Genomic DNA, 12,948 nt, shown 5'->3' on the forward strand with positions numbered 1-12,948 from the left:
TTTTAGAACGAACGTGCACGTCGTGCGCACAGTGAAAAAGTCTGCCTACTTAACGTGCCCAAGGTGGGCAGGCAACCATGCAGCTACGTCGGAGGAATCAGATTAAACCGGATAAGCAACGGGCGCCATTTACAGGTATTTTTGACCAAGTTGTTAGGAGCTGTAAACAGGCGGGCTGGCTATGTGCGGCCGAGCGAACAGTTTCAACCACCCCATATCACAATCAGGTGGAAGTATTGGCCTACTCATGCGCAGAGTGTTCCGATGGCAACCTATCCGAATTTGTTACACTGTGTCTATTCTCCGATTAAGCACGTCATGCGTTAGGAATATGGACATAGGTATTGCGGCACAATAAGTACAGCATCTCCATCAATGGGTACTATGCAGCTCACTCATGCGGAGCGCTCGTCCGATGCGCCATGCTGGACTAAGCAGGTTTGTGCTCAAGCTTCCATGGCTGCAGCAGTGCGCGTATCGCTTCCGTGAGATCTGCAGCCAATTCACGACAATGAAGTCACAGCGGACAAGCAGCAAATCAAGCCTATGTACGGACGATCCGCGCCCTCTCTTTCAGAACATCAAGATATCATCAGCAAGATTGCGGCACCCAAGTAAATAAGCCTTAAAGCCACACAGATATCATTGTAACCATGAAGATAACATGGCGTAAGATTCGAAATTGTTTCACTTCAAGATCGACCGGCAGAGCCGGGGGCTCTGCTGTTCCTCCTAGGATGTGGACTACCTACACGCACCAGCTGCATCTCACCTTGCCGCCAAATGACTGCCACAGCAGACGGCAAAAGTTGTTGCAGCCGCCAACCATTAAAAACTTGTACATGCCACTAGACACTGCTTTGAAAGAAATCGGACATCCGCAAGGGGCCGGATCGACAGTGGCTCCCCCGTCGACTTACCGGTAGACATCAGGGGAAGCATCCCGTCGATACGCTTCCTACTCGTCCGGAGAAAGGATGCTGGACAGTCTCGGCTAGGCCTGTAAATTATGAGCCACCCCCAGATGTGCGTACAGAATTCGAGTCATGCGAGGTCAGAGATGGGGGCGGATTTACGACGACTGACATGGGGAGATATTCGGCCAAGCGTGTGTGGACTTGTTGATTTCAAAGTGCGCCGCAATTTGATCAATACACTGTCTCTTTGCCAAGATCTTCCTGGCATTGCTGACCACATGTACCTATGGTCGTTGACCTGCACGCCTACCAGTATCCATTTAGCAGTCGTTCGAGCAGACACGGGCCACCATAGACTATTGATGGCTTGCAGGAAGCAACATAGCTGCCGTAGCGATCATCTCATCCCTCTCTGTCTCTTGGAAAGCTACATGCAGTAGTTCCTGGGGGCTGTGATGTCGTTCCTTGGAATGCGGGGCTCGCTGTCACCTGTCAATGCAACACCAACAGCAGAGCCTCATCGCGTGTTCCAGACCACGAAATACGCAAACACATGGTAACCGCCCAAGCCATGGCGCACAACACCGCGTCTCGCGGAACAATTAGCCCCGCAAGTCCAAATGGGTCGGTCCGAACAGGTTCTACCATCAAGCGACGGGCGGCTACCGGTACCATAGGTCTCGGCCCATGAATTTCGCTGGCCAGTCTTCCATGAAGGATGGTACTAAAAATTGGTGTGACTGGCAATTCGATCACAGCATTTGATCCACTGCCAAAGTCAACAGATGGTTGTATCTTCTGGAATGCTAACAACGTTCTTTGCTTTGAAAGTGAGGGATCCTTTCCAAGTTTCAACTGAGCACAATTCTATGATTTGTGCCAGCTTCAGGAAGCCTTAATATCTGCTTGGTGTAATATTACTTGTAATAGTGTACCATATGTGCCGAAAGACGCAAGACTTTTGGATTGCGTAAGATGACCCTAAGGACGGCACCTCATCAATTTATGACACTGCTCGGGATACAAAAGCTCTTCAACATGACAGACTCGGCTGTGTAAAAACACAAGGATTACGTTTGTGACCGTCGCTAGCGACCTAGCTCTGCAGCTCGAACCATGGGCCTGGAAAGAAAGCCCCATATTTTGGCTTATTCGGACACAGTCAACACATGGACAGCAGAGACCATCCCTGGGTAGCAAGTCAAGACCAAGGGCTCGCTGACCTCCGTGTCGATAAATCCCATGGTGCCAACACATCGTTACCAACTATATGCAGCTCATTCCTCCGGCCTGCCCTATCTATGCCCTACATCCGCCCTAGGTGTTTCCCTGCACGTATGCGGTTGAGCTAGTTAAATTCGCTGACTCGTCCCATCCTCAAAGCCCTGTTTCTTGAAAGTGGACGCCATAGGCTCTGTCTAAAGTATGGCACTGCTATCCCCCAGAAAATTTCGCCTTGGGCGTCCCGTATGAGACGCCCGAGACAGTCATATCTCTTTCCTGAGAGCTGTGGTCGGGCCGCTAGCTGGAGACACCGCTTTCCGACTTATTTGCCTACAACAGGGTCATCTTTGACCATACATAACTGTTCAGGACCCTGCGGGGTTGCCTTCGATATTGACAGCAGGCATCACTTTGCGACCTTTCCATGTAGCTCCTGTACGCCCGTGCTTCTTGCTGCGGATCTTGCTGCGGATCTTGCTTGATGTTCTGACGCGAATGTGATCATCATGTCGTCCGACTTGCTGTCGAATTGAACGACCGAAATCTTTATCTGGGCATGAGAATACTCTGTGGCTGAGTTTCCGGCGGACCAGGGTGGATGTTGTCAGTAAAAGCCATCTAGTCACGTCCTGGATCTTTGCCATCCGGTGAATATTTCACGGTAGCCATTCGCCTCATCAAATCCAAGGTTTTGGCCATTGAATGACACTGAGCGCTATCCTGCAAGTTCTGAATGTGCCAGAAACATGGTATTGCATGATCAGACTGCATAAGTACCTTTAGATCGGTTCAGGTTGTTAAGCTGTTCTTATTCAAGGATTGCCACCCATAAGCATGCAGCACTCAGTGCCAACCCGTAAAATCAGTCTGCCATCAGCCACAGAATCGTCGGAGTCTACCAACACTAGCTCATTTTTTCATGCCCATATACCGTCATCAAGGTTTGGCTGGCTATGCGTGAAATGATCAAAATTGCACTACTGTCATGCCTGCACACCTGTAATTCTGGTGTTTGAATCCGAAAACGCTCACTTTTCTGACAAATCTTTTACGATTTGGGCTTGAAACACGACTCGTTACACAAGACACCACGTTTTAATCCTGGTACTTCTGAAGGGATCGAGTCATAAACAGTCAGACAAGGCTTATTAGAGTTATCACTCAGCGGCGGCTGCGCTGAGCAGCGGAATGCCACGGGTCTAACCCACTGGAGATTATCTACAGGGATTAGGCTGCTCAAAAAGAGGTCTACCTTTGCAATCAGCAATCCGACTTCAACTTTTTGAGCGTAAGTCAAATGATGTTTGAGTCACAGTTTGTTCCACAAGACATGTGATTTGGCAATGAGCACTACCTAGACGCTCGAAACCACGATCTTTACAGCAGTTTATACTGCACCAACGTTCAGAGACGCCATGGTCTCAGCCTGACGTGGGTTAGGCTTCCTAACGCTCGCTGCATGTAATATGGCTGCATAATGCCACGAGGTCCTTGTGCCACAGACCATGGGAAGGCCAGTACAAGGTTCAATAGTAACAGTACAGGTGGGCATCTGCAATGTTGGCTCATTGTGGAAAGCTGCATAGTCGCCTCGCTTCCAAAGGCTGTCTTCATAATGCCCGCGGTCTCGTACCAGAGATAAGCTTTCTGCACGATGCCGCTGGAAAACGACTTTGGCTGGATGATGCCAGCAATGTTGACCGATATTTTCACATTGCTCACCGCACCGACTCGGCACGTACGCCACTCTAATCAACCAAGTCGATGCGTGAGATAAAAATTGCGAGTTGTACCGGTATTAAATCACCTGCATCTGCACGTGATACTGGTGGGGCTACTCTCATGTTCAGATTTGTGTTTTATCAGGTCCTTGATTGAACATTCCAGCTTTGGGCCAGAGAGATAGCAGCCAATTTGCCCAGTAAAGAAGAAAAAAACAAAGGAACCGCAAATGACTCGAGAGGCCAGCCTCATATCTGCGCTGTGACTGGATCAGTGCCACAGGCGATCCAACACAGGGACCAGCGCTACCACGTTCAATACTTCGCATGATCCACCTAGCCAAGCGGGTGTGCGTTACGCTCGTGTTTGCGTGCAGCGTCATTGCGGTTAAAGACCCGATGGCAAAAGCTACATGTCCTATCTTCTGTGGGTCGATTGGCATTATGTACTGTCTTCATGTGTCGGTGCTTGTTCCCCTTGCAGTAACTATATGGCAATGATCAGCAAGTTTCGTCTGACATGATCGCAGTCGTACCGACATACCGACCATTGAACATGGCACCGCACATCTCACAGGCTATCGAGAGAACCTTCCCGGATTCGCATGCAGTGGAGATATCTGGCACATTACATTTGGCTTTATTCTCATCTAGAGGATATGCAGATGCTGACGAAGTCCACTGACCAACATTGACGTTATAGTATGAATTATACGCATGATTGAATGTCCTAGGACTCGATTCATATTCGTAATACCGAGCGGTTTTCTCGCAGAGGTTCGAGCCTCCTTGAATATGTGGTGAAGGCGGGTAAATATATGGAGGCAGATCGTGGCTTGGTCTAGAATACTCGGGCGCGCCATTAGAAGAAAGAAAACATGTCTGTGGCAGGCCGGCGGTATCGGAACCGTATACGAATCCAGCCGTGGACGAAGCAGTATGAAAAGACGTCCTCATGGTTCGTTGGTGTGATTCAGGCTCCATTCTATATGGATAATTTTGGAAATGGTCTGAGGCTGGTGATACTTGCACATCTTGGCTTATCGCTGGCTGTGGCATCTGGTGCCGAGTCAATGGGGGTATGCCGTAGTGAAAACTCGACTGTCGCCGTGTGTTGGAAGTCGCAATCGAACTTGGCGTCAATGGCGATTGCTCGGAAGATACAGGCGAAATATCTTCAAGAGTCATACCAGGAGCAATTTGGAAGAGCTGGTTTGCGGTGTAATACGGTGTTGACTTTGGGGTAGTGATTGGCTCAAGATGCTCATGCATGACTTTGCGTGAAGTATGAGAGGCTCTTTTCGGAGGATTAAGAGATATTCGATGCTCCCTAGCAACTTCAGCGTAGTAACTGTGATCACTGGTCGGAAGCTCAGAGTAGTTGTTGTGGTCGTTTAATTCGGCAATTCTACAGTCGACACTAGACATTCCTGGGATCTCCGTAAATTCTTCCATGGATTTTTGTGTTCAAGGGTGTATGGAGGAAGTAGAGCCTTGTCGCGAGCTTTCTTGAAGATCTGCTGTTGTGGTTGAGAAATGCGCAATTGCAACGAGAAACTGAAAAACGCAAGGAGGGAAACTGCAGTCACGTGACGATGCTGATTCGAAGCTCGAAATAGAGCTTGTGAAAGAGTTGGTGTCTCCAAAGTGGGCAAGAGTGCTTTTGCGTAATCCTCTTCGATGGCTCTCGGCGATTTAGGGGACGAAATACCAGGTTCTCTGGCCCTTACTTAGTCTTGTTTTGATCTGCGATTGAGGAAGGTGTAAAAGCTGGAGCTATACCAGCTCAAGGATACAAAGCGTAAAGAATGTTGTATTGGGCCACGAACTCAGGGGAGAGCCCGACACTTGCTGGATTTGTTGTGCTTGCTCATGTTTGTGAAGTGGGTTCACGTCCAGTTATCTGCCAAAAAAGCTCTACGATAGATCCAGAGGGCCTTTGTATGGTGGGATTTAGGGAGGACGGCCAGCATGGCGACTTGACATGGGAGCGACTTTTGGGAGGAATGTTTTGATATATTGCTAAGGACTACAAGCATTCAGCTGAAGAATCCACGTGAAGATGCCATACAACGCTTTCATCCGCCGCTAAGGAGATACAATGTGCAAGATAACAGACCTCTAACGCGAGCGAACGGTGAGGAGGACATAAGAAGGCAGAGGACTATATTTGCAAACCGGTGGACAACGTATAGCCGCTCACTGATTTGCCTTATTTTGTGGTAAAGATTGGAAATCTTGCCTTATTCTGTGGTAAAGGTTGGAAATCTCGCCACAACGCTGAGGTATCGTAGAAGAGATGCCAGGACTCTGGGGGATTGAACCATCATGGACTGTTTTGCAGGTAGGCGGATCAAATCAAGCTCCAGAAGCCAAAGCGATGCAAGAAGGCTGGGAGCAGTGATCTTGACCTTACAGCTGATGTATCATGGTTTGATCATTGCAAGATGATCGTATTCACTCCATTCTGTAAAGAAGAAATTTGACCTGCGTTCAACTTCAGCGCCCAAATTCCCAGCGAAGGTTGGACATGACTATACTGGGTCACGCTATGGTCTCGTCCTCTGTGAAATAAGGCGATCTATCCGGATCCTCGAATGATAGGTCTACATGAACTTCGGGGCCTGCCGAGGTCCAAGTAGTTCCATGGACGATTCTGAATTCTAGGGGACGCGTCGCCTCAGTGCAAGAGCAAGGCTTTGGGCGCCAATTGACCGGTTACAGCAATAGGTATGGTTGATATCAATGTTACAGTATCGTTGCCAGAGCAACTGTGACTGCAATAGTATTGAGCTACTCCAGCGTCTCCTCAAACCCGCCTCTGATCAGCGATGGTCCACAGGAGATATATATACCAGAATACGATCATTCTGATGAATGGCACCACCCAACTAGTTTCTTACTCCATCAGCATAGCGACGAAGAACTGGGCCAAAACGTAAAGCATGCCTTGCGTCTGCCCTGGGTTTGCACAGCTGACTGCGTGGTCTCATCGGGGTTCCGGTGAGTGAGATAAAACGGATGGCGGTTATCTGTTACAGGTCCGGGTCTCCTCCACCAGGTTACCAACACCGATAGGTGCTGTTCTGGTTCAACAACTTCATCAGCTGTGGGGCTGACCAAGCCCCTCACAGGCCAATGGGGGACGATCCAATGCATCAGATTGCCAAGCTCTCGGGGCTCAGAGAAGCAGATGCCGCGTCAAAACCCCACTTCCCCAGGAGTCTGTCCCAAAGGACCTGGAGATGTCTCAGAGACTCGGGATGACAGGTCGTACAGTTGCGTATGACGAGCATTGAGGCACTACCGAAGCCTCACAATTCACTGGCACCTTGCACCCGCTTGCTTGCATACAACGTACTTACAAACCTCAGGAATAAAAGCAAGCACTACATTGGAGGATATCATGGGCGAGAAGCACCTAGTTCGCTGCCCGAGGCCTTACGGGATGTAGATGATGTTTCTATGAGCGGGCTGCGCAGGACTCATCACACATCGCCTGCTGCAAGCTCTGGCGCCTAAGCGCTTCCGGTGAGTCCTCTAGCACAAGTCATTGAGGCTAATGCTGTCAGTAAAGCCAGATATAGGTGGTGCAGAGAATATGCGGTCAATCATCAATCCCGTGATTTCGGAGGAGAATGGTGGTCCCGAGCTAGACTACGGTAAGCCGAGTCGCGGGGAACGGACCGGAATCTACCTACCGGCCGGCACCCCTTAGCGAGATGCACAGACCAAGCAAATGGTCATCCCGTCAGACGTCAGCTTACGTTCTCTCATCTACCACGGCTGTCGAAGTCTACCTGCCGCCTCTTACCACGGGACATGGCCGGCAATCAAATCGTCGCGCTACACTTACTCAGACGTTTATCTGGCATAGTAGCCATAGTTTTTTATTCCAACCATTTAGCATCCGAGGCAAGACAGTATATCAATCATACACTATACAAGGCTATGGTATTAAAGAGAACGAGAGAAGGAACCTGGTACGTCAATACCCCTCTCTTTTGTGAGCGACATGGCTGTAAGATCCGAAGTTATACATCGTATACCTTGACTACAGATTCGTATTACACCCTTGGCTATAGAATTTAGCATGTGTTTGGAAAAATCAATTGCGTCGCTTTGTCGAATGACATCCCCGAGCACTGCTCAGCAGGACGAGCGCTGGACAAACTTTGTCCTTCATCCTGCCTGGCCACATTTCATTCCAAATTGGTGTTGAAATCTGATCGTGGCACTGAAATTAAGGCACCAATGCATGCTTCCTTTTTCCTTCGAGTTACGTGGCCCGTCTAGCGCATTGAGCCCATCTGACTAGGCACAGACGCTCGTGCCTGGCAGCTCCTCTGGCTTAGGATATCCTGTATGAAAGTCCTGCTCGTGTCACAGAGTCGTATCTAAGCTTCCCTTCAATGGCTTGCCCAAATTCCTCAGTTTTAGATTTGTTGGGGATCACGTAAGGGCAAAGAGGCCAAACATCTGGCTAGCAACGTTGAAGAACTAGGCCGAGATTGGTTGCCTTGATCACGACCAGCACGCCCATTTCCTTGGGATGATCAGACAAGTCCTTCATGTACATCCGAATCACCAAGCGAGCAGCCCGCTACTGTTGTGGAGCACGATTTGGAAACTGGGCAGACTGTTGCCTCTACTATTTTTCATTGAGCACCGAGACGCCGATTTGGCCCATTGTCAGAAGGCAAATTATCTCTAAATCGAAGCTGAACATGGTCATACGCAGGCTCTCGATTGATGGTAGTAATGCATGGGGCTTGCGTCCAACGATCAGCTGTATTCATTCTCGCGGTCATCAACTTACGTCCCGCGCGCCGCCCACTTCCGTAAGATAGCCTGGGGCCAAGGTTTACGGGAATTATTTCCTTCTCTTCCCAGGCTGCGGCTCTTCGACGACAGAATTATAGGTGATTATACCAGCAGCTATTTCACGCTTGGCACAAACCAACTGTACCGGTATAGCGGAAGTGGCGCGCACCGTCTATACGACAACATGGGCCAGCGTCCTCCGCTCATTGAGTAGCCGAGAACTCGCAGTTGATTCATTGCGAATCAAATTTGTTGTCAGTATTCATCTGCCATACGAAGGGTGACTTGATTCTCTGACTCGCATGTAGCCCATTCCAAGTCATTCGCGATGATCTTCATCGCATACCATTGGGTGAAAGATGAAGAATCTCACGCCCAACTTTCCGGTCAGTTCTATCCCGAATAGCGGTCTAGAATCACGGGGTTTATCTACTTGACGTTTGCGCTAAGCTGACGATTTCCGGTGAGTGCACCACTTCCGACGGCTATTTGGGCAGTGCCTCATGACGTCACGATAGATGGCATCTCAGGAAAGCTGGAAGCAGAAGCGAGAACCGATGGATCGTTGCAAATTCCGGCAACTGCATGATCTGGCATGGCCTGTTACAATGTGTGACAACTGTCCAAAGATATGAAGAAAATGATTTCGATAGGAAACTAATACTTCGACCTAGCCAACGAGCAAGACAAACAAGAACTGTGTTCTTGTATCACCAAGTATCACAAGGATTTCCCTGTCGATGATGGACGTCAAGAATCGCAAGTCCAACCTTGCCATGTAAGATCTAACAAATCTCCCAGCCTAGACGAGCGTCGGCCCCCAGATCTGGGGAACGAAATATGAAATCCCCGAAAACGTTGGTTTTGCCTATCGATGCTTTGACTCATGGCTGCATGAAATAGCCTGATCTTATGTGCCCTTGATCCTCTCCAGTTCGATAACATATATAGGGGTAAGAAATTCCTAACCCTCCACCATATCATAACATTGATTGTTCAAGGAGCGCTCGCTCAAGATACATACCCTCCATATGTTTGTTGCCAGACAGCGTCCTCCTCATCGTACTCTTCATATTCACGCTCATCTTGACGAATGTACCCGACGGTATCATAGGGACCAGCGCGGGTGTCATTTTGTAGCATCCTCTGCATAGTGTCCAGCGGCTGCACATTCTGGTCGATTGTGTTGAGAATGGCTGGTCTCGACACACTGCTATAACTGTAGTTGGAGCTGGTTGTCTGAGCGTTCGATGGTGCGTATTGGGCACGCTCTGAGGACGACGGTATGTTACCGTTTCTTTCCGTGCGGCGTGAAACTGCTTGCTGTGAAGATTGGCCGGATGAAGAAGCATTTCCGGGAGTGAGAGTTTCTTGGTCACATGTGCTATTGGTGTTGGAATTCCAAGTATTCCATAGGCGTTGCACTGGGGTATACTGCGAGCCGTACGGCCCATGGAACTGCTGGTCATATGATCCATTGGAAAACTCATCACGCCCTGAAATGACTTCCATATTCTCGTTTTGGCTTCCAATCTGTGTAGCATGGCCAACCCAGCTACCTTGCTGAGACAAAACGTTGGGGTCTTGCGGCCAGCGGTTTACTTGCGAAGACTGCAAGGATACCGGTAGTCAGTGATCTGCGTTTTCGAGAATCACGTGCTAACTTACTGACTGCATTTGGCCACGAGAGGGGACGTAGAGATTGTTGCGTTCGGAATTGAAGCCCTCTGGGCACGGCTTGGTACAGCCGCGCGAGTTTTGGGAGTGTGGGTGTTCCATTTTTGAATTTCAAGGCTTGTAGTTTGAGTCGGAGCAAAGTTCAAGTGCAGTGTACACTCAGCAAGGTCAACGGACGGTTCGAATAGCGGCAAACTGATAAGTATAGGATACGCTGCTACTGCAGTTGACTGTACCTAGGTAGAGGACAGTGCTTGGGAAGCGGGGGATAGGTCGAGTTCCAATGACTTTGTAGGGTCCGGAAAGGGCAACGGCTGGAGAATAACTCAAACGGGCACAGTGCTGTGTGAAATGGGAAGGCAAAGGAATATGGAGGGTGTCAAAGCATGACAACGTGCGAATCACCCATTAAAGTATACGGTGGTGCTCAATACATGGTCCCATTTTGCCTAGTCCTTCTCATCCTGTGCTGTATTTTGCTGTGCTGTCCGGTCTTCGCTGGTCCCACACCCTTTGGTGCCGGCGGTGTAGGCCCAAGCACGCTTAAGAAGGCCCTCAAGGCACGTCAGATTATCCTAGTGAATCCCATCTGTATACTCGTTCTTGTGCTCGAGCCAAGTGAGACGTTCCTCCCAGGCTTGGCAAATTGGCGATCAGGAACCCGTGGCCCTATGGACATTGTGCAAGGCAAAGCGAGAAAAATCCAGCTTGTAGAATGTAAAGAAGAGCCATCTGCAGAAAAGAAGTGTGTGCCAGGCCAGCGACGGTGATATTGAGTGGTCCCCACAGCCACGTGAGACAGGCCTTCAACGTAGCATGCGCCTGCAGCCAAGTCCCTTTACTATCCTTGCCAGCAAAACACGGAGAGGTTCTTGGATGAAAGACACCATGAACCATGACTAGTGACTCATCATCTGGCCCAATTATCACCATGTATCAGTCAGGCGTAAGTGTCGTGGCACTTTGGTGCGGTGTTTTGGAGGCTGAATAGCCACATTAGTAGGTGCGTTTTACTCTGATAACTCCTAGCTAGTCATGAACGCGTAGTCGGCTGTTTTGCAGAATCCGGAAGAAACGCCATTACCAAGGTGACGAAGATATGGTTCAACGGCCATGTCTACTTCGGGCGACATGCTTTCGTTGGCGATTGAGTACCCATGGTACACCAATGACGAACTACTACGGCGAGGCTGAGAGCGGGCTTTTCTCGGGTGGCAGAGGTATCTTGAAGCCTCCATGGACAAGAGTCCTGACGGATCAATCCTGTGTGGTTCTCAGCCAATGAGGTGGTTTGATCCTGAGACTGAAAACGTGGCGATGCCTCAGTTACGGAGGGGTTGAAGGACTTAGTCGAGGGTAAGGACAAAATGGCTCATAACCATGGGATGTTCCACGAAGAATTGGATGATAAGGATGAAGGCGGTGCAGGAGGACAGTCGACGGCTTGTGCTCGTTCCTCGCTCGGATGTAGGCGATGTCCTCGCGTATTGAACATATAATCCCTACAGCTTTGCCTTGTAAGGTTTTACCTGCCAGCCCTACCGTATAGGACTTCAGTGTGAGGATGAACTCCCGAACTCCCGATCAGAAGGTGATAAAAATACGTACAACGACTGACGAATGACAACAAAAGTTTCCATCCTGGTACTCTGGAACAGGGCTCCCATGACCTTGAAGTACAATTAAACACGGTATCAGTACATCAACTGCATCCCGCTCATACTGCAACCCATACACGCAGTATGCATACGACAGCGTCGCTGTCACCGAACAACCGCCATCACCACTGTTACGAACGTTAAGAGCAGGCTTACCATCTACCGATGACCAAATAGCCGCGTACCCATTTGTGGACAACACATGATCTGCCTTGGCCTTTTGGTCTGAGGAAGGCAACAACGAGGCAAGCATTGGTATGGACAGTGCCGCTGAACAACCCAAAAGGCCAACTAGAGATAAACAACACTCGTGGTGACCTTACAATGTAACCTGGTGATTCTAATCCACGGGCGTTAAAACCGGCAGAGTACCGGTACGTACCTAACATTGCCATACCGGTACCCATGTCCGTCTCCAGCTTACAAACGAGCCGGCTCTCAGAGCCAGACCACAATTGTCCCAACAACAGCAAACCTACTATACTATATCGTCAAACACACATCCTCCCCCATCTCCCAGCATACCCCAACCTTTTCCACTGACATACACTCGTGTCCACTGCGCACCTTTGCAAGGCTGTACAAATCGCCACATCTCAACCGACCAAGCTAACCAGGGTACCTTAAGGTAAAACTCCCCCTGCAACCCCGCGCGCGGCGCGTTCCTGCACCCTTTGCATCCGCACATTCCCGTACCCGTACCCATACCTGCTGGAATCCATACATGGTTTTGCCTGGGTAGCCTACCCCGGTCGTTCAACCTCATGAGCTTGTACGGGCTTGGGAGCTTTGTAGGTCCGAAGAGAATGAGGAGTTGGAATTGGGATTGAGGGGTTAAGATTGGCGAGGATGGGGACAGGGGTATCTATAGATTGTTTCGTTTATATCTAATGGGTGTTACAGAATCTACGATACCAAGATAACCAA

General features: G+C 49.5%; 8 protein-coding genes across 8 annotated transcripts; 4 read left to right on the forward strand and 4 right to left on the reverse strand.

Moving 5' to 3' along the window:
* Positions 1-63: 63 nt before the first annotated feature.
* Positions 64-1,608, forward strand: IAQ61_006091 (uncharacterized protein; the record flags this gene model as incomplete). Its single annotated transcript, XM_066097046.1, has 4 exons — positions 64-292; positions 342-438; positions 868-1,108; positions 1,355-1,608. The coding sequence occupies exons 1-4, from the start codon at positions 78-80 to the stop codon at positions 1,606-1,608; spliced, it is 807 nt and encodes a 268-aa protein (XP_065953038.1). The 5' UTR covers positions 64-77.
* An 898-nt stretch (positions 1,609-2,506) lies between these two features.
* Positions 2,507-2,785, reverse strand: IAQ61_006092 (uncharacterized protein; the record flags this gene model as incomplete). The annotated part of the gene is made up of 1 exon (XM_066097047.1): positions 2,507-2,785. One exon carries the CDS (start codon positions 2,783-2,785, stop codon positions 2,507-2,509), a length of 279 nt encoding a protein of 92 aa, XP_065953039.1.
* Positions 2,786-4,363: 1,578 nt separating this feature from the next.
* Positions 4,364-5,317, reverse strand: IAQ61_006093 (uncharacterized protein; the record flags this gene model as incomplete). Its single annotated transcript, XM_003835833.2, has 1 exon — positions 4,364-5,317. One exon carries the CDS (start codon positions 5,315-5,317, stop codon positions 4,364-4,366), a length of 954 nt encoding a protein of 317 aa, XP_003835881.2.
* Positions 5,318-6,779: 1,462 nt separating this feature from the next.
* Positions 6,780-7,384, forward strand: IAQ61_006094 (uncharacterized protein; the record flags this gene model as incomplete). Its single annotated transcript, XM_066097048.1, has 3 exons — positions 6,780-6,865; positions 6,941-7,135; positions 7,237-7,384. Coding segments are annotated over 3 exons (429 nt in total), but the record flags the coding sequence as incomplete, so codon positions are not given.
* A 732-nt stretch (positions 7,385-8,116) lies between these two features.
* Positions 8,117-9,530, forward strand: IAQ61_006095 (uncharacterized protein; the record flags this gene model as incomplete). The annotated part of the gene is made up of 7 exons (XM_066097049.1): positions 8,117-8,140; positions 8,187-8,225; positions 8,785-8,940; positions 8,995-9,004; positions 9,137-9,149; positions 9,205-9,296; positions 9,361-9,530. The coding sequence occupies 7 exons, from the start codon at positions 8,117-8,119 to the stop codon at positions 9,528-9,530; spliced, it is 504 nt and encodes a 167-aa protein (XP_065953041.1).
* A 167-nt stretch (positions 9,531-9,697) lies between these two features.
* Positions 9,698-10,465, reverse strand: IAQ61_006096 (uncharacterized protein; the record flags this gene model as incomplete). The annotated part of the gene is made up of 2 exons (XM_003835831.2): positions 9,698-10,297; positions 10,355-10,465. The coding sequence occupies 2 exons, from the start codon at positions 10,463-10,465 to the stop codon at positions 9,698-9,700; spliced, it is 711 nt and encodes a 236-aa protein (XP_003835879.2).
* Positions 10,466-10,749: 284 nt separating this feature from the next.
* Positions 10,750-11,133, forward strand: IAQ61_006097 (uncharacterized protein; the record flags this gene model as incomplete). Its single annotated transcript, XM_003835830.2, has 1 exon — positions 10,750-11,133. The coding sequence occupies one exon, from the start codon at positions 10,750-10,752 to the stop codon at positions 11,131-11,133; it is 384 nt and encodes a 127-aa protein (XP_003835878.2).
* Positions 11,134-11,947: 814 nt separating this feature from the next.
* IAQ61_006098 (uncharacterized protein) lies at positions 11,948-12,787 on the reverse strand (the record flags this gene model as incomplete). The annotated part of the gene is made up of 2 exons (XM_066097050.1): positions 11,948-12,339; positions 12,718-12,787. The coding sequence occupies 2 exons, from the start codon at positions 12,785-12,787 to the stop codon at positions 11,948-11,950; spliced, it is 462 nt and encodes a 153-aa protein (XP_065953042.1).
* Positions 12,788-12,948: the final 161 nt, after the last annotated feature.

This window comes from Plenodomus lingam, assembly GCF_022343315.1.
Source record: "Plenodomus lingam strain CAN1 chromosome Unknown contig_23, whole genome shotgun sequence".
Lineage (NCBI taxonomy): Eukaryota > Fungi > Ascomycota > Dothideomycetes > Pleosporales > Leptosphaeriaceae > Plenodomus > Plenodomus lingam.